This window comes from Crotalus tigris, unplaced genomic scaffold (genome assembly GCF_016545835.1).
Source record: "Crotalus tigris isolate CLP2741 ecotype Arizona unplaced genomic scaffold, ASM1654583v1 scf7180000024439.5362192, whole genome shotgun sequence".
NCBI classification, from domain to species: domain Eukaryota; kingdom Metazoa; phylum Chordata; class Lepidosauria; order Squamata; family Viperidae; genus Crotalus; species Crotalus tigris.
The window spans coordinates 3,264,166-3,291,982 of NW_024100609.1; the positions used below are offsets into that span (position 1 = coordinate 3,264,166).

At 40.8% G+C, this 27,817-nt stretch overlaps 3 protein-coding genes across 10 annotated transcripts in view; 1 reads left to right on the top strand and 2 right to left on the bottom strand.

Annotated features, from left to right (window-relative positions):
• Positions 1-1,367: 1,367 nt before the first annotated feature.
• On the bottom strand, positions 1,368-12,704 carry LOC120302886 (rho-associated protein kinase 2-like). Of its 4 annotated transcripts, XM_039331906.1 has the most exons (10): positions 12,571-12,704; positions 10,113-10,174; positions 4,552-4,591; positions 4,283-4,356; positions 4,084-4,177; positions 3,886-3,971; positions 3,678-3,791; positions 3,536-3,582; positions 3,336-3,419; positions 1,368-2,818 (listed from the first exon to the last, which is right to left on the bottom strand). In XM_039331906.1, exons 2-9 carry the CDS (start codon positions 10,149-10,151, stop codon positions 3,392-3,394), a joined length of 522 nt encoding a protein of 173 aa, XP_039187840.1. In that variant the 5' UTR covers positions 10,152-10,174; positions 12,571-12,704; the 3' UTR covers positions 1,368-2,818; positions 3,336-3,391. The 4 variants fall into 4 exon arrangements, with proteins under 4 accessions (XP_039187840.1, XP_039187839.1, XP_039187838.1 ...); XM_039331905.1 differs by lacking the exon at positions 10,113-10,174 and having other exon boundaries at positions 3,336-3,416; positions 12,571-12,649; XM_039331904.1 differs by lacking the exon at positions 10,113-10,174 and having other exon boundaries at positions 12,571-12,649.
• On the top strand, positions 12,595-19,930 carry IAH1 (isoamyl acetate hydrolyzing esterase 1 (putative)). 4 transcript variants are annotated; one of them, XM_039331901.1, is made up of 6 exons: positions 13,132-13,306; positions 15,834-15,886; positions 17,255-17,403; positions 18,012-18,173; positions 18,958-19,079; positions 19,679-19,930. In XM_039331901.1, the coding sequence occupies exons 1-6, from the start codon at positions 13,226-13,228 to the stop codon at positions 19,865-19,867; spliced, it is 756 nt and encodes a 251-aa protein (XP_039187835.1). In that variant the 5' UTR covers positions 13,132-13,225; the 3' UTR covers positions 19,868-19,930. The 4 variants fall into 4 exon arrangements, with proteins under 4 accessions (XP_039187837.1, XP_039187836.1, XP_039187834.1 ...); XM_039331900.1 differs by lacking the exon at positions 15,834-15,886 and having other exon boundaries at positions 12,657-13,306; XM_039331903.1 differs by lacking the exons at positions 15,834-15,886; positions 18,958-19,079; positions 19,679-19,930 and having other exon boundaries at positions 12,595-13,306; positions 17,932-18,065.
• Positions 19,931-23,459: 3,529 nt separating this feature from the next.
• The window catches only part of ADAM17 (ADAM metallopeptidase domain 17), a 35,836-nt gene continuing 31,478 nt past the window's right edge, over positions 23,460-27,817 (bottom strand). Inside the window, exons 17-19 of one of the 2 annotated variants that reach the window (XM_039331874.1) lie at positions 26,983-27,071; positions 26,493-26,549; positions 23,460-25,312 (exon numbers count right to left, since the gene is read on the bottom strand). In XM_039331874.1, the coding sequence (XP_039187808.1) occupies positions 24,962-25,312; positions 26,493-26,549; positions 26,983-27,071 (497 nt within the window). In that variant the 3' untranslated portion in view covers positions 23,460-24,961. The remainder of the gene's footprint in view (positions 25,313-26,492; positions 26,550-26,982; positions 27,072-27,817) is intronic. The other variant, XM_039331875.1, reaches the window with a different exon arrangement.

The following is a 27,817-nucleotide window of genomic DNA, read 5'->3' on the forward strand; positions in this document are numbered from 1 at the left end:
ACTAACCTTTCTGAGGGGATAGCCTGCTGCATGTCCTTCTGATTAGCTACAGTGCCTGAGACATACCTCCTTCCCCCCACCAGTTGGACACCTCTCTGGCAGCCATGTTATCCGAAGCTCTTGTGTTTTGCGTTGGTCAGCAGCTGCCATTTTTTATTATCTTATGCCTATAAATCTTGTGGTGGATAATGATGGCCCGTTAGACCAATGAACCTGCATCAACCAATGTTTTATCACCTGCTCCAGAAGTTCAACCCGTACTTTTCCCTGGGGCCACCTTTTTAATCTCTCCCCAGGCTGGATGAAGCATGCTCCTATTGGTGTTTCTGATAAAGAATTCTCTTTATAAGCATTTTGTAACATGATTTAAAAATAAATTATTCAGAATAAAATTTGGGTTAAGATTGTGTAATATATTTCTCGGGTTTTTAAAATTATTTTTGTAACTGTTTTTAATATCTCTTGTTGCATTGGGTGCCAGTTTGTTTTCCGGTCCAATTCAATGTGTTGGTTATCACCTTTAAAATCCTTCATGGCACGGGATCAGTTTACTTAAGTAAGCGCCTTGTCCCAGCCCGTCCCATCCAGTTAGGTGGAAAGGGTATGTTACAGACCCTGTCAGTTAAAGAATTTCTACTGGTGGGATCTAAGAAGAGAGCATTCTCTGCCATTGCCCCCCACCTCCTGGATCATCTTGCCTCCAGAGGTGAGGTTGGCCCTCACTCTCCCGGCCTTCCAAAGAGCATGAAGACCTGGCTCTGCCAATTCATGTGGGGACCAAAGAGCAGCGTGCCACTTTGGGAGGGCCTGGTGTGAGCCTGAGAGAAAGTCCCTCCTCCTCATTCAGTTTTCATTTTGTTTCAATTCTTATCTTTTATTGCATGGAAAGGTCCTTTCTCAAAAAATATGGAAATCGTATTTATTGCAGTGTATTTTTGGCTGACCCCGAAATGCCTGAGATAGCTTCTTTGTTCGGTCTTCTGGCATTAACGTTGTTCCTCATAAGAGAAAATACTTAACACAGTTAAGGTCAGGCATTCCAAATGACACAAAAGTGAAGAATAAATGAACATATTAGCCGTATCCCTCTTAAATTAGATCCTGGCAGAGGGAGGGAGGGAGGGAAGGAGAGAGGGAGAGAGAGAATTTAAATAAGTCAGGGTTAAATTAGATTTTATAAAGGTGATCTAGGTTTGTCTTCTTATGTAGGGTTCATGAGTCTGTAGTATGTGCTATAAATCATGTAGTGCCTGTAAGTGCCCGCCTTTGCAGGCCATTGAATAAAAACGAATTAAGCATTAGATTACCTCTCCTGCTCTTTCAAAGATAGCTGTTTGAATATATTTCTCCATTAAATATAATATATTTTATTTTAAAATGTATTTTACTTCATGATCAATAATGGAGATGGAATGTTTTGTACAAGAAAACAAATACAGAAAATAAGGCTATAAAAATTATGTTCTGCATTACGTTGACATTCATTATAATACAGGTAGTCCTCGATTTATGACTGTAACCGATTCTAGAGTTGCAGCGTTATGCCATTTGTTAAACAGGTCACGTGCTCCTGCCCGATTTTACCAATGTGCAAAATGGCTTACAAGCCTGAAGAAATTGCTTGGACCCAGTTTATTCATCCATTCATCCATTCATTCACTTTGTATAGCCTGTTGTTTCTCTGCATCGTGATTAAAAGGTCACCGATTGAAATTTGGGAGACAGCGCTGTACTCTTCCATCTGAACAGATTAACGAATCGATGTCCACTTGGAAAGCCATGGAAAGCAATATAGAGCTTCCTTTCTCAGCTGAGGTGCACTTGTAAGTGAGAACGTTCTGTTGAGTTGTATTTGCATATCCTCTCATGATTCCGATAGATGAAACCCAGCAAAAGAACTTCAAGGCAAGAATTCTTCCTTAAAGAACATTTTGTTCAGGAAACAAAGTATTGGCACTACATAGTTCAACCCGAAACCAGATTCCCTTCCCCCAGATACAACGTAACTAATTGCAATTCCCACTCCCATGAAGCAGTCATTAATCACATTCTCCAATTAGCCTGAGGCAAGCCTTTCCACTGATTCATTGTTCTCACTATCAGGAAATTTCTCCATCATTCTAGGTTGGATCCCTCCATGATGATTTTCTGTCGGTTACTTCTTATCCTGTTCCAGATGCTTTGGAGAATAGGCCATCCCCCTTTTCTCTCTGGCAGCCCCTCAACTATTGGCAGACAGCTATCATGACACTCCTAATCCTTTGCTTGGTTAGGCTAGACACGCCCAGTTCAATCGTCGTAAGACTTAGCCTCCAGATCCCTAATCATCTTTTACTTCATCATCAATGGATGGGTGGACATTTGGGCAAATGGAAGGTATCAACTTGGCTGGCAAGGCCATTGACCAAAGCACGCTTGATGTCTTTCCCCTGGGCGCTCTTGAGGTGTTCTTTCTTAACATCCCAGGTACTCAGGGCAGAAACTTTCAGGGCACGGTCATCCTGCGTGACATTCAAATTTCTGGAAGCATTTTCCTGACTTTGACCCCAGACAAGAAATGGACGCCAAAAGCAATTTCTTCAGGAGCGTATTTGGTGGTGAAGGAGAATTTTCATAATACAGGTAGTCATCATGTTACGACTTCAGTTGGGACCAAATTGGGACCAATTGCCATTGTCTTGGTTAAAGGAAGAGGTGTAAAAAGTGATGTATGTCACTTGACTACATCTCTGAGCCACAGCTGGTCCTGGTTGTTCCTGGTTGAGTTAAGACGGGAGAAGAGGGAGTCCCAAAAGAGGTACAGGTGTCTTTGAATTCACTGAAACAGATTAAAAACAAGTCGGTTAGAATGGAAATCATGTTAGTGCAATCCTGTATTTGAAGAAAAACCAGATCTTATTTTGAAACAGAGATTAGAATTTCAATAAAAAAAATAACTAACACATTAAATTACACATCAAATAGCATTTTTGTCTAATCCAAACGAGCCAGTTGAAAGAGACAATAATTTATCTGATGAATAACTTCTCAGCAAAAATTAGCAGGTAGAATATTAGCAAATTTTTAAATTACATTTGCCTTTGGAACAATGCAACCCAGCACGTCAGGAAAAGCCATCTAAGCTCTATTTCTAATGGCATAAGAGAGGGCATTCTGTTTCAAATCTCCTGTTTCGTGGCTGAATTTTATAGCCTAATTTCAATGTGAAAATTTCAGGACAATTCATGGAAAAATTCAAACAAAAAAATTCTTTTTTTTTTGCCCGAGTCCTATCGCATTTCCCCGAAAATATTGACTATGAGCAGAATGAAACATAAACATATCAAATCACTTACTCCATCTCTACTACAATCTGTGGTTGGGAACCCACATGTTCTTGACCACGATAGAGTCAACTGTCATAACTTGACCCCGAGCTACTGTAAAAGAATAAAAATTGTGTTGCAAAATAGATTTGATTTTTACTACCAAATGTTGTATGATAACTTTTCTATGGAAAAAAAACATATAATGTCTTAAAAATGGAATCATTTACCTTCTTGACGCATTGAGATATTTTTTTCTATTTGCTTCTTGCAGAGGCTGAAAATTGTTAAACAAATATTTTAGAATGGGGTAGAGAGTCATCAATTGAAATATGTCTATTTCTCTCCCAGAAGCAGAAGGACAAAACTCACCGACAATCTTCTCTCAGAGTAAGGTATAGATAGCAACTGGGAGCAGATGGCATCGATTGCCTGGTCCCGGGCTCTCATGAGGTCTCTTCTCCTCTCCCTCTCTCTTGAGACCTCCTGTTAAAAGAAATTGAGCAAGTACAGTTAGTACATTATAAAATCTGGCTTACAGAGGTTGTTCTAATTTCTTACTATCATGGAACATACTTACAGCGGTGAGTCGGCTGATTGCCTTCTGCTCCCTTTCCAATTTTTTCTTCAATATTGCAACCTCCAACTCTTTTCTCTCAGCCTCTCCTGGCAAAAAAAAGTAACAAAAAATTAGAACTTGTACAGCCAAGATGAATAAATCGCTTTTGTTTTTAAAATGAAAACAATTAAAATGTTCTTAAGTTAAAATAAGACTCACTTTCTGGATCAAGATTTGTAAAGTGCTTCAGTTCCTCATTCCGCTCCAGAAGATGGGCCAGTTCGCTGGCTAAGGTCTTGTTCTCCTCTTCCAACTAAGATGCAGAAATTAAAGGAAGCATGCATCAGTCATCGAATATAGATACGTAGACAAAAAGAGAGGGCTTAAATCAGGATTGTAAGGGAAATGAATGACTTACAGCTCTTATGGTGGCATCTTTTTCTGCCAGCTCCTTCTCCTGTGAGGATGTCACCTCTTCTGTCTGCTTCTTTTCTGTATTTTTATGGGAAAACACTTGTGTTGTTAAACAATATTCCCAAAAGACATTACGTATTAACCCGCCAACAAGACTAACATTGAAGACTGGTCATCAAATAGGGAGGGTCAGGGGGGGTGCAGAGGGAGGGTTGCCTTTGTATCCCCACTCCTGCCACAGGTTCCACACAAACAAAAGAGTTGGTTACTCACTTTGTTCTCTTTGGTGGTCTCTGTATTTCTGCAGACAGACCTGCCAAAAGAAGACATTTTGAACAGCTCAGGACAAATCAACTGGAGGAGGCAAATTTACTAAGTATTATAAATCATAGTGTGGATACAATCACAGTAGCACATATCAATGCTTGGCCAAGGTCGTGCTTCAGATGTTTTTCTTTTTTGAAAAAAATAGAAAAGAAAAAATGAATTTATGGGAAATTATACTTCCAAGGCTTTTTCTCAGATGGTCTTTTGCTTTTTGCTTTTGGAGTCAAATAAAGTCAACTCAGACTGGAAAGAAGGGATCCTAGACTCAGAAGGCCAACTGGGTTTTTTTAAAAAATACACATATGGTAGAACTTCCCACTTATGAAAAAGGATTAACAGGAACAAAAGTTCCACTGGATGCTAATTTTATTTAGAGAGTTGGAGTGAATCAAATCAGCTAGTTCATCCTCATGCCCCTCTAACCATAGCATGAAGACCCTCACTAACCATTGTTAAGTAACAACCTCACGGCATCACCTGACTTTCACCTCCAGCCAGCTGCAGGGACAGCTAAAGCTGCCCTTTAGTTGCTCTGCAGTTAAAGTGATGTTTTAATGGCCCTCTTCTTCCAATATAAACCTGGCTGTACAAACAATTGACCGTGCTGATGACAACATGGTCAGAAGCTAGGATCTTCCCATCTCTAGTTTAGTGTAGGGTGACTCTGGGCCTCGTGACTACTAGTTGTATGGATTTTAGGCAGCTGTTTGTAAATTGTCAAGAGTTGCTATGGAGTCATCAGTATAAAAATACTATTAAATCAGTCAGCCCGTGCCAGCTTCTCTCCATCTTTCCTCCGACACAGTTCTGGGCTGATAATCAGAGAAGACATTGCTACATGTACTGTTCAGGTTCCACTGTTGTGTCTAGTGAGGGAGCAGTCAGTGATATAAGCAAGTGGGTTGATTGTCATGGGAACAGGTATTTTGGGAAGGGGACCACATCCATGCATTGCAGCAGTTGTCTCCATCTGTCACAGCCAAACACAGTAGGAAGGGGTGGGGGGCTCTCTCCCCTCCCTCGTTACACCTGATGAATTGAAACAGGGATCAATGTCACTCTGAACCTTTCCCAGTGCTAAAAAGGGACAAGGGACAAGGTTAGGGTTAGGGTTAACCAGGACTAATGGCCAATGCAGTTTAGCATGCAGAAGACTAGAACACACACTATTTATTTGTTTATTTATCATATTTAAGAACTGCCCATTTCCCTCAGTCTAAGTACTATACAAATGCAATATTAAAAACACGAGCATCGTATATAAAATTTAAAAGAGGCAAGCGATGTTAAAAATTAATTAGAAGGAGGGATTTTATTATGATGATGATGATGATTTATGCTACATGTCATGCTACCTCTTTGAATCTTGAACTCATCCTAGAGTTACGCAGTTGACAAGTAAATAAATAAATAAACAAAAAAGAGGGCCTTACCTGAAACAGGAGTTTCCCTGCATAGTATAAGAATGTCTCCATCCTTAATGCCCTAAACTAAACTAATCCTAAACTAACTAAATATATTAAATATAATAAATAGATAAATAAATAAATAGATAAATAAATAAATTGAGAAATAAATAGATAAATAAATTGATAAATAGGTAAATAGATAAATAAATGAATAAATAAATAGATAAATAAACAGATAAATAAATAGAAATAAACAAATGTATTAAATAAGATAAATAATGCCTTAATGCCCTAAACTAAACTAATCCTAACCTAAATAAATAAATATATTAAATATAATAAATAGATAAATAGATATATAAATAGGTAAATAGATAAATAGATATAGATAAATAAATAGATAAATATTCAAATAGATAAATAAATGGATAAATAAATAAATAGATAAATAAATAGGTAAATGAATAGATAAATATGCAAAGAGATAAATAAATAGATAAATAGGTAAATAATAAATAGATAGATAAATAAATGTAAATAAACAAATGTGATAAATAAACAAAGATAAATAAGCAGGAAAATAAATACCGAAAAAGAAACAAAAGCTGAGCTATTAAAACGCTGTGAAATAAAAGCAAAACCTGACCACTACTCAAAACCCACAAGAGCTTTCATTCAGCCCACCAGAAGTTTTATTTACTTCTCCTTTGTGAGCTCATCTACCTGTCGCCACCATTATGAAGCGTGACCTCACAAAGGAAAAGCAAAGCAAAGTGATGGGCTGTTTGGATGCTACTCAGAGATTTATTCCTTTTTGCAATATTTCAGTATTTTTCAATATTGGGAAAAATGTAATTACAAAATCCCATTGATGCTAACAAGAAAAATGCCATAGAAAAATTAGTGCCACTGAAGAAAATAAGGAAGTCTTTGGAGAATTAGGCACAATTTAGAAGGAAAAATAGCACAGAGGAGAGAATTGAAGAGATTTCTGTGCTTGGCAGACTAAACTACAGGATAGCTCTTGCTCCACCATACTGTACTTGCCCATTAGTTTTGGAGGAAAAAAAATTCAAGACAAACTTAATTCAGCAACAGCTCTTTATTTTCTGCCTAAGCTGTTGGTTTACATACTGTAATATATTGCGTGACCATTATCACTATGATACAGTGTACTTTTCTTACTTGTTCACAGCAGAGCCTTTTTGATGACTAGAATAAATGGCCGAAAATCTATTACGTTTAGGGATCATGTGTGCATTGAGCATTTAACGGAAAGCATTCCTATGATAAGCTGAGTCGTGATGATGTCATTATTTAATCCATGCAACATACTGAATCTTAATTACACCAGGAAGGGGGGGGGGTTAGGCAACAATCTAGACTTGTGTTTATTAGCTACTTTGTGGGACAGAATGTGATACCTATTCATTGTGGTGAGACCTCACAATAAAAATGCTGCCCAAACCACACCAAATTTGGTTAAGTCTCACCAACGATTGCCTGAACTGTTTTTTTTTAAATTATCATTAGCTGAATGCAAAAAACAATGAAATGTACACAAAATTATGAAAGAGAGAAAAAGGTAAAAAAGAAGAAACATGCAAGATGTCTATTTACATCAAATTCCTGGCTGTGCAGCTAACGAGTAGGCTGGCTTGGTCACTCAACAGCGAGATACTGGTGAAGCGGGCACAGCAGCACCTGCATTTTCTCCATCGCATGAGAAAGGCACATCTTCCTTCCCCTGTCCTGACCACTTTCTACAGGGAGACGATCGAGAGCATCCTGTCATATAGCATCACAGTCTGGTTTGGAAGCATCACTGCTTCAGAAAGGAAGGCGGTGCAGAGAGTGGTGAGGATGGCTGAAAAGATCATTGGCAGTTCCCTCCCTTCCTCCCATCCATGACATAGCACAAAAGCACTGCTTGAGCAGGGTCCGCAAGATTGTCTGGGACACTACACATCCTCTTCACAACCTGTTTTCCTTGTTACCTTCTGGGAGGAGGCTTCGTGGTATCCATAGCAGAACATCCAGATTCAGCCACAGTTTCATTCCATACAGCATTAACCTCGTGAACTCTCAAGCTTCCTCCTTTTGTTATATATTCAAGATGGACAGTATTTAATATTTATTTGTTATATATATGTAGGGGTGTGGGTCTATACATACGTTGTATATAGTATGTTTAGGTGTGTGTCATGTATGTGTTTCACTTTGAGAGCGGGCAACTAAATTTCATTTTTCGATGTATGCTATTGTGCCCACAGTAAAAAAATGACAAAAGGTTATCTTATAATTCATTGCAGACATCCATATCTGACCGATAACAATAACTTTATTGTCACTTTGAATGTACACCAATCAGCATACATCAAAATGACATTTCGTTGCATACAGCTTTCAAAGGGCCACCACCTCCCATATATGCTCCTTGTTCATGGCCAGCTCAAGTTTCAGAACGTCCATTTTAGTCTCTAGGGAGCAAACGATGGCAAACAGGACAGATGGAAACGGAGTTCCATGAAGATTAGCCCTAAAATTAGCTTGTATTCCTGCACCACAATCTTGCCTCCTTTCCTTTTTCTGATCCTATCTCTTCCACCTTTTCCTTAAAGGAGCCTCGCTTCTTTTCACCCTTGGAGCACACTGCCACTGCCTCCAACTCCTCCAAAAGCATCTCTCTCTCTTCCTCTGGGCCCACCAACAGTCTCATCCAGTTCCTTCCCTCCATAAGCCCCGTGACCTCTCCTCCTCTGCCTCCTTTGGAAACAGCCCTGGTTTACAATCGAATCCATGAATCCATCGCTGTGCCAGCAGTCAGATCTTGCTGCCGGCAGAACAATTTCAAACAGCGCAAAGGTCTCACCAACAGTTCCAAAACAGCTAAAATCTCACCATACCAGCAAAGATTGTTGATCGTATGTTACCTTAGACTCTAAGGTAACATACGATCAACAATGTGCTTGAGCAACATGATGAGACTCTAAGGCTTAGAGTCTCATCATGTTGCTCAAGCACATTAAAACCTTCCCGATCATGTGGCCTATGTCCCTTATATCCTTCCAAAAACCTTTCATCTTCAAAGCCAATGCAGTCACAGCCGATCCAGGCGCCGCCATCTTAGAACAGTAATCAACGTTTTACAATCATATCTTTGTCTTTGTGGTGCTGAATCATAAGTCTTTTGATTCCTCTTTGTCCAAAAGTAAAAAATTAAGCATTAATTTCACTGTATCTCCAATGACAAATGATATTAAGGTCATTTTAAAACATCATTTGTCTAACTGTCTAAAAAAATTAAAAAGCAAAAGGGAATTTTAAAATGAATAAAAAGAGCATTCTAGAAGCATCTTTTCCTTTCTCCAGCCCCCCCCTCCTTTCCCCAGCTATTGTTACTTGCGTATTTTAATCCTATTTTGGACATTATTAACTCATATCTGTTTGGATCATATTGTTATTATAACTGGTAAAACAAATTCCCTTGTATGCTTTCCCATTCATAATCAGTAACTGAAATCTGAGAATAAACAACATTTTCCCCAATCTTCTGCTGTTAGAGCTTCACTTTTTTTGCATTACTCGTTCACACACCCGTTGCAGTGTGCCCATGGTCATGTGATCAAAATTCAGACACTTGGGAACTGACTCACACTTATGACCGTTGTGTCTCAGTGTCATGTGATCACCTTTTGTATCCTTCTGACAAGCACAGTCAATGTGGAAGCCCGATTCACAACAGCCATGCTATTCACTAAACAACTGCAGTAATTCACTTAACAGCTGGGGCAAGAAAAGTCATAAAATTGAGCAAAACTCACTTAACAACTGCCCTGCTTAGCAGTGAAAATTTAGGACTCACTTATGGTCATAAGTAGAGGACTACTGTATTGGAAGGAAACTGGCACATGCAGAATGAGGATAGAGGGGGTACCACCTGGTGGCTAAAACCGATCAGCTTAAAAGATGGAATTCTGAAGATGAGGACAATGGCTGTGTCGAAATATTAAAAACATAAAAAAACATATATAAAACATGAGGCAAGTGATATTAAAAAATAATTAAAAGTTGGGGAAGGGAGTTCAGGTTACTAACCAGATGCACGATTGCCTGCTTCTCTGTGCGCTCTGTCATGCCTCTGTCGGAGCCTGAATCTGCTGAGGAAAATGAGCTGGAATGGGACCCTATGGTGATGTTGCGAGTTTGACACCCCTGGTCTAGCCTCTTCTTAAAAATCTCCAGTGATGGAGCACCCACCATTTCTGAAGGCAAGCTGTTCCACTGGTTAATTTCCTCACTGTTAGGAACTTTCTCCTTAATTCCAGGTTGCTTCTCTCCTTGACCAGCTTCCAACCATTGTTTCTTGTCCTGCCCTCTGGTGCTTTGGAGAATAATTTGACTCCCTCTGCCTTGTGGCAGCCTCTCAAATACTGGAATACTGCTATCATGTCACCCCTATTTCTGCAGCCGTTCTTCATATGTTTTAGTCTCCTGCAGCTGTTCTTCATATATTTTAGTCTCCAGGCCTTGGATCAGACATGTCAAACACAAGGCTCGTGGCCAGATCTGGCCTGCCATGTGATTGTCTGTTCAGAGGACCTGCTCTGGAAACAGTGAAGGCACCTTGGCCCAGCCCAGGCTGACCGGCCACTGATCTACAACCTGGTGCCAGCTATCAATGCCAGAACGTGCTCAGCCTTAGATCCAGAGGGCAGCCCTAGAACCAGTGACAGGCGCCACTACCCCGCCCTCTGGGCATGCACACAAGAGGCGGCGAGCAGGTGGAGTCCGGCGTCCCTGCTGGCTGTCTTGTCCGCAGGCTGACTTCACTCAGGACGCTGGCGCTGGTTGTATCCTGTGTGCACACCCAGGGGGTGGGACAGAGGAGGTGGGGCAGCTCCTCACTGATTCCAGGGCTGCCCCGTGGATCTAAGGCTGAACACGTTCTGGCTTTGATGGACGCAACCAGGTTGTAGATCAGTGCCACCCCCCCTCACACCAGCACTTCCACGGCCCACTTGATGACCTAGCCTCGCAGCCACAAAGTTTCCCTTTCACCAGGATTGGTCCCGCCCACGTGGGATAGTGACGGCCGGCGGCAGCATGGACACTGGCAGCGCTGGCAATCTCTCCCCCTCCCATCACCCCTTCCTGAGCACAGAAGAAGGAAAGAGATGAGAATGAGGAGGGAGGGAAGAACAGAGGAAAGGAGGGAGGGTGGGAGGTATTAAGGGAAAAAAGGGAGGAAGGAAGGAACAGAGGGAGAAAAGGAAGGTAGGAGGGAGGGAAGAAAAAAGGGAGGAAGGAAGGAATAGAGGGAGGGAGGGAGGGAGGGAGGGAGGGAGGGAAAGAGGAAAGACAAACAAAAAGAAGGAAAGAGGGGAGGGAAGAAGAAGGAAAGGAGAATGAAGAGGGAAGGAAAAAGAAGAAAGGGGGGGGGAAGGAAGATTATAATGAGGAAAGAAGGATCTGGCGGAAGTCCTGCTTTAGCACTTGGCCATGAGCAGCCCTACTGCCCTTTCACTATCCCCTTGTCCCCTCCTCCTGACCTCTCCTAGTGGTCTCCCATCCTATTGCTGAAGATGCTTTGGTTACAAAGCCAGGTCTCCTCACAGGGAAAGGGAGTGGGCCTCCCTCTAACCCATACATTTTGCCCTCCCTCACACACCATGAGCAACTTGGCCAAGGAGAGTGAACCAATCAGCAGCAGCCTTGAGGAGGTAAACGCAGCCAGGCGCCCCCTACTGACCACAGAAGCCCTTATAACCGTGATAGCAAACCTTTTAGACACCAAGTACCCAAACTGCAACCCAAAACCCACTTATTTATCGCCGGGTGCCAGGTGGGCATGGCCCACTGGGTGGGCATGGCTGTGGTGGTCATGGCAGATTGGATGGGTGTGACCAGAGTGGGCGTGGCCAGCTTGATGTTGCTCGTGGGGAGGGACGCCTGTGGGGACCGGGCAGGGTTGGGGGAGATCCAGAGGGGTCTCCGGCAGGTGGGGTAGTGGGCAGGAGGCTCGCAAGGCAAGGGGAGGCAGGGCGGGGGTGCCATTGTCACAGGGAAAGGCAAGTCAGGGGGTGGGGCGGCTGCTGCCTGACACCATCAGCCCCTGCACACAGAGGCCAGCGAATACATGGGTTCTAGGATGCATCCGGCCATGTGGGACCTCGGCGAGTTAGCGGGTGGCTCGTTGAAGAGGGACAGCCATCTCCGGAGCATGGCCTGCGTGCCCACAGAGAGGGCACTGAGTGCCGCCTCTGGCACACATGCCATAGGTTCCCCACCACCAACTTATAAGCAGAACACCAACTCTGACATTGCCTAAATGCCCCTGAAGATATTACCTAGCCTGGTAATGAAACGGCCAGAAACCAACCCACAAGCTTGGAAAACGAACCTCCACCCTCATCCTACGCTCAAGATACAGATATTTGCCACCATTGCAAAGGCAATCCTTCCATTTCCCCCCCCCCCCCATCACAATTGATGAAGGTTCTTGGATGAAAAGCAAAACGTTTTCTTCTTCTTCAAGGAAAAATAGTCCAGTTACCTTTTGAAGAAAAAAAGCACCTTGGAGACAACTATGATCCGGATGACTGAGAATCCCCACAGACATTCTTCCACCTAAACTTGAGTGTTACGTTAAATGTTTCGATTGGGCTGCTTCTGTCCCTTTCGATGCCTCATGCTCTTCTAGTCTAGTCGTTGGCAAAAATGAAGTTTGTGATTTTCCACCGGCCTCTTCTGTCTTGCAAAAGGAGCTTTACTTGTCTGAATCAGGCAGTTTGGGGACTCCGGGAGAAAGGGCTCCGTTTTGTCTTGATCTGTCCCAACTCTGCAAAGGGCAAGGCTGCCCGCCCCAAAGAAGGAAAAAGTTCTGGTTACTGTGCAAAACAGATCCCGGTCCTCTGCGATCGGTCTTTGAAGATCGAGTCTGTTCTTGATTTCTTTTTATCCCTTTCCGCCTCTGTCGTCGGAGAGCCACAAATGAGCCGGAGGAGCACCCGAAAGACTCTCCGCTTCGGCATCACCGAAGCGCTTCCCCGCTGCAAGATCCGTGGGTCTGTTTTTAGAAAAAGAGCGCGCATGCCTCAACCACCGGCACAGCTGCTCCGCCCCCTTGCACACTCACACAGCGCACACACAAACACACAAACGCCCCGTGGAGGCGTTCGGCCTGCAGCCGCTACTGCAAAACTGAAAGCATGGCTTTGTTGGAAGCGGCGGCTGCCCGGGGGCTCTTTCTGCTGCCCCGGATCGTGCTTTTCGGAGACTCCATTACTGAGGTATCGCCGGGCTGGGGGGGGGGGGAGGCGATGAGTGGGACATGGCCCCAAAAACAGACGCAGAGGCCCTGTGCCCCTTTTCCTCTCCCCCGCCCCGCCTCCGATTAATTCTCACACTTATTCTCCTTTTTCTTGTTATTTCTGTTCGATTTTCTGCCCCTCCCTCCACGCCTCCCAATCGCCTGCAGCCTCGACCTCTTCGGAGGTATTCAAGTCAGAATAGAGCTGGAAGGCATCCTGGAGGTCTTCTAGTCCAACCCCCCTGCTCAAGCAGGAGACTCTAGTCTAGTCTATACCATTTCAGACGAGTGGCTGTCCAGTCTCTTCTTAAGCAGAAATTCTTAGGTAGAAATTTTTTCTATCTAAGAATTTTTCTCATAGAAAAAAATTTCTACCCAAGATTTGTTTGTTTTTTTCCCTCTCCTTAGGTAGAAATTCATCAGGCGAAGTTTTCTTTTCAGCTGCCCAAAGAGGCTCGGAGGATTGCTTAACGTGGACTGGATTTTCTGTTACGCGGCTTTGTAAGGAGCAGCGTCTGAGCCGCGAGGGGAGCAGGGCTGCGAGTTGGAACTGCTGGTCTAATGTGATCACAGCTGGTTGCCAGGCTTGGAGCCAAGTTAAAAATATCTGGGAAAGAGGAGAGGATGGTTTTCAGCTGACTTAAAATTTAAGGAGGTTGGGAATGGGCTTCCCCTCTCTACCTTACTGTAATTGAAAATACAGTCAGGGGTGTCGGGAATTTGGCTGAAATAGCTGGGAAAGTCAAAATGACCACACATGTGGCCTGCCTTTCAAGATTGTTGTGCTTAATCTGAAATCTCAAGACTGGATTATTATTTTTTACCCATCTTAAAAATAGTTCTTGGAATGTGGGAAAAGGTGAAGGAATATCTCTTCCTTCAGGATTCCAGCTGGGACTTTCAGCCCATCCTGTGAGTCTGTTTTGCCCTTAAATTGAAGTTGCTCATAAGGGCTTATCTACCCCCACCACTATTTCATAATGGTCTGTGAGAATAGCACCGTTGACATATGCACACATAAGTAACTTTATTTACACATGGCTTTTTCATTCAGTCAAAATATTTGTAGGTAGTCAAGATTGTGGAAAACCTGAATATACACGGATATTTTTTAACCTTATTTTGGCTATATGTTATTTCCAATGGTCTAAATAAAAGTACCTGGTACTGAAGGATTCCCAACCAACTCTTTTGATCAGATAAAATAGACTGTGTGTTTTATACAGGTAGTCCTTGATTGTAACCACAATTGGGATCAGAATTTCATTGTAATTCAGTGTGGTCATAAAGTGAGTCTTCATGTAACTAGACCTGATTTTTCAACCACTTTTTGCACAGTCATTAAGCAAATTATTGCAGTTGCTAAATAAAACATGGTCATTAAGCAATCCATCTTCAGTTGCTGTTCTTTGTAAGAAACAGGCTGGGAAAGTCACAAATTGTGATCACATGACTGTAGAGGTGGTGCGATGGCCATAAGTGCAAGGACAGGTTGTAAATCACTTTTTCCAAGACTGTTGTCATTTTAAATTGTCCTTAAATAAACAGTCGTAAATGCAGGATTACTTATACAGTGCAAGGCTAGAATATTACGTACATGCACACCCAGCTGTGTTTCAAATGAAGTTGAGGAATTGATCCACTGGTCAAATTCCACACCACCACCCCAATAATATTTCTTGCATGTGTACTTTGGAAAAGAAGCGGCCAAACTTCCTGCTCAAGTGGAGGATGATGGTGATCACTTCCAGCATTCCTGTGAACCCAGGAAGCAGTTCCCTGAATAAATATGGGGCTTTGTAGTCCTAGATTCTGGATTGGGAAACCTGGCAGTGCATTATGGCTGGTAGATGGTGGTTTTTCAGTTTTATTTCAAGGTGTATCAGTGAATGCTCTATTCTGCTTTGCAGGTATTTGTCACTCTTTAAAGTAAATAATCCATAAAGTTGTCTGATGTACATTGGCTTTTACTAACAGAAATTACTCAGGGCTACCAGGTATGGGCTGTCAAATGCTGAACAATCCCTTTGTGGCATTTTCCTGTGCCTCTTTACTGCCATCTACTGCAGAGATTGGGACTTTGCAATTCAGAACTGGTAGCCCTAAATTTGGTACTGTATTTCAGAGGTCCCCAACCTGTGACCATGAGGGGATTATAATTAGGCTGCGAAAATAACCGGCAAGTGCACACACCCAACCTCACTTGCGCAAGCAGTGGGCGAGCATATGTGCATGCTCCATTTGCGTGAGCAACAGGTAGGCATGCGCACTGCTCGCGCAAATGGAGATGCGTGCATGCCATTGCTGGCCACTTGCATGGAACCATTCCCTCTCCTCCCTCCACTGGTCTGCAAAGCCGGAACTTTGCTGCACTTGATTGCAGTGGGTCACTGTGTATGAGGCTTAAAATACACAGTAATATTGAAGACACTGTGCTGAACTGTAAGGATTAGTACATTGATTGGGATCTCTGCATTTATATAAATTGTTCATTGTCTTTCTTCTAGTTTTCCTTCCAAGATAAGGGATGGGGCGCATCACTTGCTAATAGATTAGTTAGGTAAGAAATGCTAGCGTTTTATTTACTAATTTTACCTCCCATGTTGTCAGTTCTTTTGTCACATTGAGAGGAAACATACCGCCAGAATATTAAAATGATATTTCTCTCTCTGCATTCTTGATGGTGCACTCTTGATGGTGTTCTCATCTGACACATAGGAAATCGTAAGAGATCATCAAGCAACCAGTGAAATTAATATTTCTGTGACTAAACAGTAGACTCCTTGCTTTTTTCTGCTGTTGTAATAATAATGATAAAGTTGGAAGGGACCTTGGAGGTCATCTGGTCCAACCCCCTGCTCAGGCAGGAAACCCTATACCATTTCAGACAAATGGCCGTCCAGTCTCTTCTTAAAAACTTCCAGTGTTGGAGAATTCACTGCTTCTGGAGGCAGGTTGTTCCACCGGTTAATTGTTCTGTCAGGAGGTTTCTCCTTGTTCTAGGTTGCTTCTCTCCTTGATTAGTTTCCATCCGTTGCTTCTTGTTCTGCCTTCAGGTGCTTTGGAGAATAGTTTGACTCCCTCTTCTTTGTGGCAGCCCGAGATATTGGAACACTGCTATCATGTCCCCCCCTTGTCCTTCTCTTCATTAAATTAGACATACCCAATTCCAGCAGCCGTTCCTTATGGCATCCCACTTTGTTGTTGATGAGTTGCCAGCCCCACCAAGTAGATCAGACCAGGAAATCAACTGCATGGCAATGCAAAATCAACTTTTAATGATATTGCTAGAATAACAGAATTGTGCAGATGTGGTTGTGCTACACCTTCTCTACCTTCTTAGTTCAATGAATTAGGGAGGGGTCTGCCTAAGCCACTTCTGAATGGGATCTCATTCCTCTGAGCTTAAACAGTGTTCCTTCCCCTTTTGCCTAGGCAACAGTTTGTGCCCTCAAGATCATCTTCCCTGTAGTCTACAGTTGTGTTCTCCCACCAATTTTTAAACAATTTCTAAAAGTTCTGCTTGACCTCTTATCGTAATTCAGGCTCTTTTGAATATGTAATGATGCATAATCCCGGGAAATTGATTGAAAACATGAATGTCATGATTGTTCTGTATTGTAAATAAGGTTTGACAAATAAAGTGTGTATGAATTCTGGATAGAAAGATACAAAATGCTTCTTTTCAACATGGAATATAGTGCATGATGGAGAGGAGAGGAAGAGAAGGTCAGATTCACGCTAAGGGCTGAACCAATTTGACTGGTCGTATGAATCAGTGAATTCTTTGGGACTAAAATTCTGAATAACCTACATGGAATACACTACTTAATAATTCCCTGGCCAATCTTTACCATTTTAAGATGTAGATTTACTACATAATGAGACACACAGAGAGACACTCATTTTATGTATACACTTATTTTAGAAAATGTGATGTTTTGAATCGTGGACTCTCTGGCTACAACACCAGATGGGCTAAAATTGTTCTTCCAAGATTAATCAACAAAGACCATAATGCTGGAAACACCCTGGCAGTAACTATCTTCTTTGGAGCAAATGACAGTGCTTTAAAGGGTATGTTATATTTTGATTCTAGATCCTACTCTTCTAATGTGATGTTTTGTAGGCTGGAGTTGAAAAGTGTGTTGCTTCAATTATTTTAAAGCCTTCACCCATTGTTGCAGATATGTTTAATCTGTACAGCCAACCACTTGTTGGTTTATGGCAAAATGCATGTTAGTGCATTAGAATGTTGAGGCAATGGGGGAAGACAGTGGCCTGCTTGAATTTCAACAAAGGTTCTTAGAATGTGTATTACTGAGATAATGTTTCATTGTTCCCCAGGCTGCTGAATCAGCATTCTTGGTGTCCAAGGCTGTCTGGCTGAGCCAGCAGTTGACTATATTTTCCTTCAAAAAGTCCATGCTGGGAGGGGTGAGCATCTTTCAAGGAAAGAGGAACAACTGGGTGCCTTTTTTAATTGATTTATAGCTGAATTACCTCTTTATTTGTTTAGTGAAAACATATTTAGATTGGGGCTTTTGGGTTGCTCACCAACACCCACTAGTTTTACTTAAACTCCTCTGTCCTACCTTTTCCCAGCTTGAGAAAAAGAAGCACAGCATGGGCAGAGCACACAGCTGTTGAACCCAGAAAATTAATTCCTGTGTCTCCTTAAACAGATGAGAACCCCAGACAGCATGTTCCACTGGAGGAGTATGCTGACAATTTGAAAAGTATGATATGCTACCTCAACTCTGTGGACATTTCCAAACAGGACATTATATTAGTGACTCCACCACCCCTTCACGAACCTAGTTGGGAAAGAGAGTGTGTTGCTAAAGGTGAGGCATTTTCTTATTCCTATTTGAATAGTATTGGCAAATTTCCCTGCACGATTTATTCCATGTTCTACACAGTTAAGTTATACCACGAATAGAATGTTTGGCCTAGCCTTTTCCCATCAGCTCTGCCAAATTTGTCCTACTAGCCTCTTTTTTTGCAAAATAAAATGACTGTTGGTATGTTTTATTTATTCCCATCTTAAAATTAGAATCAAAGCATACAACTGTATGGAAATAGGTCTTTTTTTAAAAAAAAGAAAACGCAGTAGCTCAAAATCATCTGCAGTAAAGCTATAAGGCCAGAATTAGCTTCTAAACTTTAATGCGTGTGATATTGTGGTCAGCAGAAGGATTCTCTGTACCCAACAGTGGTTCTGCACTATACATATACTTACACTCAGTCTTGTCTTGTTCTGATCGCTCTTGCAAGGAAAAAGAAAAATGAGTACCAGATCTAATTTGGTTAGCAAACTGTTTTCAGTTGCAGTGATGAAAAAAAAATAACTTTATGGCCAATCCTCACATTTATGACCTTCACAAATCTAGAAAGCAAGGGAATGCTGAAGCAACTTCGTAGTCCCACTTAGCAACCACTTAGCTTGACAACCAAGTTGCCCATTCCAATTGCAGTTTTTAAACAAGGACTACCTGTATAGTGTTAAAGCCTATAGGGCAGTGAGTTGCATCATCTGGATCCATTTGTGATTCATGTTTGTTACTCAAAAAGCAAAACCTGAACTAAGCTTTTATGTTTGATGTATTTTTTTCCCCTAATTCTCAACAGGTGACAAATTAAATCGTCTAAATTCTGTCACTGGGAGATACGCAAAGGTTTGTGTTAAAGTAGCTGAAGAATGTGGCACTGATGTCATTGACCTGTGGACACTTATGCAAAAAGGAGACCCGGTATGATTTCTGAGATTGTCATTGCGGAGTGTGTGCAGCAAAGTGAAGCTAATTTCCTTACTGGGTGCAAAGTCTCTCTTAGAAGCTCATCCTGTTCCCTTTTGCAGACTGGCCGTTTAGTTGAACAGTGATTAATTCAGGTAGTCCTCGGCTTCCAAAAGTTCACTGAGTGACTGTTCAAAGTTACAACTGCATTAAAAGAATGACTTATGACCGTTTTCCACACTCATGACCATTGTAGCATCCCCACAGTTACGTGATCAAAATTCAGATGCTTGGCAACCGACTCATATTTAGGACAGTTGCAGAGTCCCGGGGTCATGTGATCGCCTTTTGCAACCTGACAAGCAAAGTCAATAGAGAAAACTGGATTCACTTAATTGTGTTGAACAACTGCAGTGATTTATTTAAAAACTGTGGCAAGAAAGGTTGTAAAATGGGGCAAAACCCATTTAACAAACGTCTTAAGAACAGAAACTTTGGGTTCAGTTGTGGTCATAGGTTGAAGACTGCCTATATTTTCTGACTTAAGTTTTCTTTCTGTAAAGTCATCTGAACAATTTACAACATTTTCTATTTTATGAAATCTCTGGTTTTAGGACTTCTCCTGTTACCTGGCAGATGGAATCCATTTATCAGAAAAAGGAAATATTTTTCTAGCAAACCAGCTTTGGACACTCCTAGAAAAGAAATTGTCAACCCTTCCTCAGTTGCTTCCCTGCTGGCGTGATGTAGATCTTCTCCACCCTGAAGCTAGTCTCCTGGACATCCCCACTGCTAGGAAGTAATAAAAAGAATAACATCCATAAGTTTTGTAGATAGAAAATAAAATTTCCTTTTTTTCACAATCAGTGATACCAATTCTTAAAGAGTCTTCTGATATGAACTTGCATTCCCAATTATTAGGCCTCTATAAATATTCATGCATAATTGTTGCAGTTTTCTAATTATGCAGATAGTTACTGCCATAGGTAGGGCAATTACCTGTTAAAAATTGTATGCAGAAGAACATTGTCAAGACAAGCAAGAAACAGAAAACAAGCCTTGATGGATCAGACAGTCCCACATTGCTACATAACTTTATACTTCAGGGCTGGGTGTCTAACTTGGAGTGGTTGGAAGGATCATCAAGTTTTTGATAGCGTGTTGGGGGCTGCACTCCAAAAGACTTTGGCTTAAGGCAGGGGTCCCCAACCCCCAGTCAGTGGATCAGTTCCGGGCCACAGCATGCCAGCGACTGGTCCACACAAAAAAGCAAAGCTCCATCCATGGGGATGCAGGTAGCACACAAAACCACACTCGTTCCGGTCCATGGAAAAACTATGTCAATGCTGCTATAACATTGGATGTTCTTGCTTTGACAACAGATGGGGATGCAGCTTTTTTCTGTCTTATACTGTACTCTTAGATCAGTGTTTCCCAAACTTGACAATTTTAAGGCATGTGGACTTCAACTCCCAGAATTCCACAGCCAGCAATGCTGGCTGTGGAATTCTGGGAGTTGAAGTCCACATGCCTTAAAATTGTCAAGTTTGGGAAACACTGTCTTAGATGATACTGGGGTAGGGAGAGGAATGTGATGGGAGTTAGTTAGACATACAATATTGTAACCAGCTGGTAAAGCATCCAGCATTTCAAACTAATTGGAGAAATGTGATTTATGACTGTTAGTTGTAGGAGGGAATTGTGCTTCGATCTATGTGCTGAAGGGAGGGGAAGTCAGATTTTGGCTTCAACTATGTGCCTGCTGAACCTATGCTGCTCGATTAAAGATTCTTTAAAGTAAACAATGCCTCAAAGTTCTTAAAAGAGTTTCATCTTTTGGAACCATGATCTCTCTCTCCACGGAGCCGGTCCCTGGTGCCCAAAAGGTTGGGGACCTCTGGCTTAAGGGTTAAGACTATTTCAGGAGGGATCTTAAAGGGAGAATGCTGGCCATACCCTCTGGATTTTCCCAAAATGCAAAAGGGGGGGGGGGAAGGCTACATTTGATATCCTCAACCCTAGAATTGACATTCAGGGATTGACATTCACTTTTAGATGACTTCACTCTTGCCCTAAGAAATCTTTCTCCTCTGGCAATAGAAAATTGGTTAAATTACCCACATACAGTCAGCGGTCAAGTAGTTTATTTAGACAGGTTGGCAAATGTTAATGATTTCTCTAATGGATGTTAGCAGTCAGGATTCTGTATTGTAGATAATTGAGTCATGTGGCACAGGGATTAAAATACAGGTTAAAAGAATGAGGGGCAATAGTTAATGCAAACAATATAGATAATAATCGTAATTCAAGACTCTGTATAATTCTGAATCAAGCTTGACCAGATCTTGAGAATGTGGGTGGTGATACATGCTTCTGAGACTATTAACAATTTGAAAACAGTAAAGATTGTCTTCAGGCACTTTAGAGAAAGTAATGAAGACGTCCTGCTAAGAGAAGTTTTTTTTGGGGGGAGGAAATCAAATGTTTTAGAGATGCAATATTCTGATTGCAGAGGGAACTAGGGACACAATAGAGGGCAAGAGCTGTTCAGATAGTGATAAACACACTGAGCCAAAATGTCTAGAGGGCCAAAAAACAATGTTTTGGGAAAAAGCTATGTAAGCAACCTAAGCTGATACTATATAGCATTGATTTGGTAAACAAGAATCAAATTTATAATGATACAAGCAAAAAGTCTTTTGGCTGTTAAGTCTTCGCTGATATGGGTGCTTAGTCTAAAAAAATTGCAATTTCAATCAGCAGCTAGCAATTGCTAGTTGGAAGTGAGCAGGCAGCTCTTTGGAAATGCATCAGAGCTGCCAAAAGAAGGCAGTTTAAATGCAAGGGCCCAAACCAGAATGCAGCAAAATGTGCTTTCTGCGATTTCCTATTATCCACTTCTGCTTCAAGTGTGACATGGCTGTTTCAAGCTTCCTCCTTAGATATTCTACAGGGCAGTAATTACCTTACTGATGACTTCCATTGTCTGATTTCTATGGTACTTACCTTGCTAAAATAATCTGATTCCTTTTTATCCAATGTTTAGCAGTTGACAATACCATATTAAGATGAGCTGAACAGTTTAAGAACAAGCATTCATGTTCTACTTTGACTGTTGCCATTGTGCCAATTATCAGTTACAGCCATGTCTTCCATATACAATTGAAAATATAAGGGCAAAACAAATATTTTAGACTACTCATCAGTCTACAAGCATCCCGCAAAGCTGTTTCCAGAATGCAAGATGATAGATTAGACAACTGCAGGATTTAATTGCCTTGGTTATTATGACACACATCGAAGTACAATGTTTAACAGATGATTGAAGCTTTTAAATTATCACAGAAAAAAGTGGACTTTCATATTCACAATGAATGCCAAGATGCGTCTTTTGAGAAACGTTTATAAATCACCCTTGATACAAGTTTAACTTGTGACCCCATGGATACAAGCATGCAAGCAGCTTTGCAATGATATGGAAAGTGATTTCTTCTTGCTAGTATGTTTTTGGAATGTCTAATCTAGCCTACAGTTAAGGGTTTCTTGCTAAATCTGCCCTTCAGGTACTAACCAGGCCTGATCTTAGCTTTAGGAGCCCAGCCAGGATTGACTATTATAATATATTGTTGTTGTTGTTACTACTAATACTACTAATAATAATAGAGTTGGAAGGGACCTTGGAGGTCTTTTACTCCAACCCTCTGCTCAGGCAGGAAACCCTATACCAGTGGTTCTCAACCTGTGGGTCGGGACCCCATTTGGGGTCGAACGACCATTTCACGTGGGTCGCCAAACAATTCAGTCCGCCATTTTTCCCCCTTTTCCTTAGCTATGCTACTCCCTTTTATTCTTTTGGCTTTTGAAAGCCAATAGAATAGACTCTCTTGAATAGAGTCTAATTCTATTGGCTTTCAAAAGCCAATAGGAATTGTCCAGGCTGTCTCTGCCCTGCTGAGCCCGCCAAAAGCCCCAGTCTGCAAACAGTGCTGCACCAGTTGAGTAATCCTCGACTTACGACCGGTTGAGTAGTCCTCGACTTATGACCGGTTGGGGGGTCGGGGCATTAAAAAGGTTGAGAACCACTGCCCTATACCATTTCAGACAAATGGCTGTCCAGTCTCTTCTTAAAAACTTCCAGTGTTGGAGCATTCACCACTTCTGGAGGCAGGTTGTTCCACTGATTAATTGTTCTAACTGTCAGGAAGTTTCTCCTTAGTTCTAGGTTGCTTCTTGTCTTGCCTTCAGGTGCTTTGGAGAATAGCTTGACTCCCTCTTCTTTGGGGCAGCCCCTGAGATATTGGAACACTGCTCTCATGTCATCTCTAGTCCTTCTCTTCGTTAAACTCCGGGACCTAAAAAGTCTGAAACTTCAATTAACACCAACTAGTTTTAATATTTCAATATATTTTAGAAAATCATTTTATTACATGGCAATGGGAACTCTTACTCTTCATAGAAAGGTTATTTTACAGCTGGGTGTGAAATCTAAAAATTAACAGAATATCGGTAAAAATACCTTAGAGACACAAATTCAAGTAGTGCAACAAATATCCATGAAAAATGTACAGGTGTATTAGTCCCCTTTAGATGCTACAGAATACAAATTTTTCATCATTTTTTTTTGACATTTGGACCAGTTCCCAAGCTGTTGTATTTTATATAAAGCATAACTTAGGACATGATTAGATGAGCAATCAGAAATAATGCTACCCTTTTAATTGTGACCCAACTGCTTCTATATGCACTGCTTCCACTCCTGAGACCAGATCCCTAAAAGTAGAGAGCTGTGCTGTTTCTGCTTTTGCTCTCTCAGCAAAAGGCATGGAGAAAGCCACAAAGGCAGCAATTGGCACTTGACGGAGATCAGGACTGAGATAAGCCAGGCTAGTGGCAGAACAAGATGCTCTTTTTTTCCTCATTGCATCCACATTTGTTGTTTCCTCACAGAAGCAGATCAGCCATAAAAATGCAACATGAAATACGCTACAGCAGATGCCCTGGATACCATACACTGACATGGTTTGAAATACAGTTTTATGAAGTCTCTTTTCTAGACTTATATTCCTTCCTCGCAAAGTGAAAGAAGTGAAATGATAATTACACATTTAAGCTATACGTTTTGGATCAGAAATTAACGTTCAGCACTCTATGTGCATATAAATCTGAAAAATCAATGAAAACATTGCTTCTATCTCGATTGGATTTTATCTTCCTGTTGGGTTCTGATCGGAACTGCTTAATTAAAGCCACACTATTATTTTATTTTGAAAACATTCTCGGATTCCCAGATTTGCATTGAAGTAATTAGCTGCTATCATATTCCCTTCCTATTTAGCTGAAATCTGTGCCTTTCCTAAATATCAATTAAATTGAAATGTTCCTTTCATCTTCATTTTAAAAAATACTGTTCAGTGGCATTCCTAACTTCTCTAGTAAAAGAAGACTTCATTTATTTGGAAGAATTGTATTCTGGAGGGAAAAAAGAAATCTCTTTTAGCAGTGCTTGTTTAATACCAAGAAGGCACATTATAAAAATACTAAGATACATAAATCCTGGGTCAGAGAGATTATGGCTTGATTCTATCAACTGAAGGGTATGTTCAATTTGAGAATACAGAAAAGAGTCAGCAAGACTCAATATATCTGACCTCACTTTTTATGTTTTTAAGTAACACTCATTCATACTGACATCAGGAAGATCATACATTTGGCCAGCATCTGCAGTTGGTCACTTCCTTGCTTTTTTCTCAGTATACATACCTATGCATATGCATGTACAAATGCATACACACAGACACACACAAACACACGGAGGCAGAGAATATAATGAAATGGCTTTAGATCAACTAGCTGAACCTGATGTTGTGCAGAAGAGTCAGCAGCTGAGAAGGCAGAGACTAGCACTCAGTTTCCTTGCTGTCCACTCTGTGTTGGCGTTGCAATTTAAAAGAGGAGCTTTTTTCACTCCTGGTGACTGGATGATCTGTGAGGTCTTCGAATGATTTGGCAGCTGTACTGTTGTTTGGAAAAGGATCCTTCTCAAAGCAATCCTCCTCCATATGAGAGTCTGTGCTTGGATCCTCTTGGATAGTGTCCATTCTTTGGTGATCCAGTTTTGGGGGGCCCACTGCCACAGACACGGGTACGATGGGCTGCAAAGGCTGGTGCCGACTTGCCGGTGGCACAACAGGGAAAGGCTTGATGATTCTGATGGAGGCTGAATCCATGCTGCTCAACATCTCAACATTCTGCAAGAGACAAGCGGGACATACATTAATGGGAGGAGGAAGGTAAACATCTTCCTCAACAGCTTGATTTATACAGCATCTTGAGCAAAGTGTTCGCAGAAGTCCTGCCTCTAAGGGCCACTAACACGTAGTCTGTACATATGGTAAGAGGGCAAGTCCTGTGAACCAGTATGGATAAGAGACTGTTGGGAGAATTCTGGTCCATACAAACCTCCGCACCGGTAATGAAAGATTGACCATTTAAAAGCATTGCCACAATGGGTTGTCGGGAAGTTATGTACAGTGTGAAACTGCTTAATTTCTACAAGATTATTTTTAAACAGGGAGCTATGATAAATTACAACTACGATAAACTGAAACTAACTTAAACTAAAATATAGTTGAATGAAATTAAGAAAGGACATCTGTAGACATCTGTAAGGTATGTATAATCCCAAGTAACTCAGAAACTGAACCCAGTAGAGAATTCTGAAGTTGTTCTATATTGAGAATTTGACTGTTTGGCATGAACAAGTTTTTCCTGGAAATAACAACTGTTGGAACTGGATTGGGTTCTTGTAACCCAACCTTGTGGCTTTTTTAAAAACACAATTCAAAAACATGATATTATACTTATATGATTTGTTTAAATTTTTGTTTTCTTATCCAATATATGCTGGCTTTTTTGTTCAGCTGAATATACATTTTATAGGTAGTCCTTGAATTAGGACCACAATTGAATCTGGAATTTTGCTTGTATCTCATTGCAGCCGTTGAGTTGAGTTACCATATAACCGGACTCAATTTTACGATTGTTCTTATTAAATGAATCACCTCAGTCGTTAAGCGAATCACATGGTCATAAATTTGAATCCAGCTTATTCAGTGGATATTTTTTGATGTAAAGTAGCAAAAAAGTCACAAATGTGACTACTGGCTGCTGCAGCTGGTGGTAAATGCAAGGCAGTTGCCAAGTGCCCAAAATGTGATTAAAAGACTACAGAGGTGGTATGACAGTTGTAATTCAAGGTTGGATCATAAGTAACTTTGAATCTGTTGTAACTCTGAATGGTTGTTAAATGACTAGTTGTAAGTTGAGGACTACCTGATGAAAACTTTACCCAGCAGAGGCTTGTTGTCAACAAAAGCAATTAAAAGTATTAATAATTAGTACTAAAAGTATTAATTCAAGCAAACTTACACTTGGACCAAACAGAGATTTGGTGTTTTCTTCATATTGCCTGTCCAATTTCTTGTCCTGTTAAAAGGGGGGAAATCACATCTTTATTTCTATAAACAAATCATTATTTTACAAATAATCAGAACTCAGGAATAGTTATGTCAATTACTAAGCAAGTTAGTGTAACTTTGGAAACAGTTTCAAATTACCTAGCCAATATACTTCTTCCTCCTGCTTTAAAAAAAAATAAAGGTCTTTGTAAATAATGATGTCTTTAAAAAAAACCTCAAAGCTCTGAAAAGGAAGCTAATTTTCAGGAATCAAAACATTCCCAAATTACTGGATGGGGTAGGAAGGAGTAGAATGAATAAACAGGGAATACTCTTACTGTGAAAAGATCTAAGTATCAAATGCGTAAATACTCAGCATGGATTTTTATAATTATGGACTCAATGTCTTTTACTATAAATTTACACTTGAATTTAAGGCATCTGTTTAAATTAAAACTTACCACACAGTGTACTAGAATACTGAGAGGAATCCAAAACAGCAAGGAGAATACAAGTACAGATCCTACTATGTTGTCTGCTAAAAATTTCCCTGTTTAAAAGAGAAAACTGATTCTAGCAATCTTAGAAGTAAAGAATATGCAAAAATAAAAAGAGGTAAATTTTACATGTCCCTTTTCCCCAAATGATTAGTGCATATGATGAAATAGGATCATATATATTGAAATAACTGAAATACTTTAAATATCAAAATATAAATTATCAATTTTAAAGAGATTTTACTATCAATAGAGAATGGAAAGGAATGGAAGCTAGACATTTATCCAGGGTATGTATTTTATACTGTTTTCTTATATATCTATCTAATAAATTAAGAAGGATCATCAACTAGGAAATTAAATACAGGTCATCTTTATCTTTGCTGGGTAAATAGTTACACAAATTATAAGCCTCCTTTTTATTTTTGCATAACATTTAACAAGTTGTACAACTCACCTTGGAAATACACACAAACCTGTTCCTTCAGTTTGCATAGCCCTGTATAGCAATATGATTGATGCTAATTATGACTCTATTATCATAGCCAGAATTTCCATAACTGGATTATAAATCCAGAATTATTCCCAACTGGATGGAGAAGAGACACTGTTTGTTTTATTAAAACTTTAGCTGCACTAGTTAACACAAATATTTAAATCAGGTGTGTCCAAATCATGGCTCATGGGCCACATGCAGCCCTGGACAGCTAGCAGCACAGCCCCACAAGATTTTAAACTTTTAACATTATGTGATTTTTTAAAAAAGTTATTTATATACATTAATTATATTATATACTTT

Bases quoted from the DNA above. Each gene is read 5' to 3' on its own strand.
- LOC120302886 (XM_039331904.1), bottom strand. From the start codon at position 12,636: ATGTCTGTGGGGATTCTCAGTCATCCGGATCATAGTTGTCTCCAAGGT. The intron at 4,592-12,570 runs GTAACTGGACTA...TTCTTTTGGCAG, and splicing joins GTGCTTTTTTTCTTCAAAAG to GTCTGTCTGCAGAAATACAG. The intron at 3,420-3,535 runs GTAAATGATTCC...ATTCTTTTACAG, and splicing joins TATCTCAATGCGTCAAGAAG to TAGCTCGGGGTCAAGTTATG.
- IAH1 (XM_039331900.1), top strand. From the start codon at position 12,735: ATGAAGTTTGTGATTTTCCACCGGCCTCTTCTGTCTTGCAAAAGGAGC. The intron at 17,404-18,011 runs GTATGTTATATT...CTCCTTAAACAG, and splicing joins AAATGACAGTGCTTTAAAGG to ATGAGAACCCCAGACAGCAT. The intron at 18,174-18,957 runs GTGAGGCATTTT...AATTCTCAACAG, and splicing joins AAGAGAGTGTGTTGCTAAAG to GTGACAAATTAAATCGTCTA.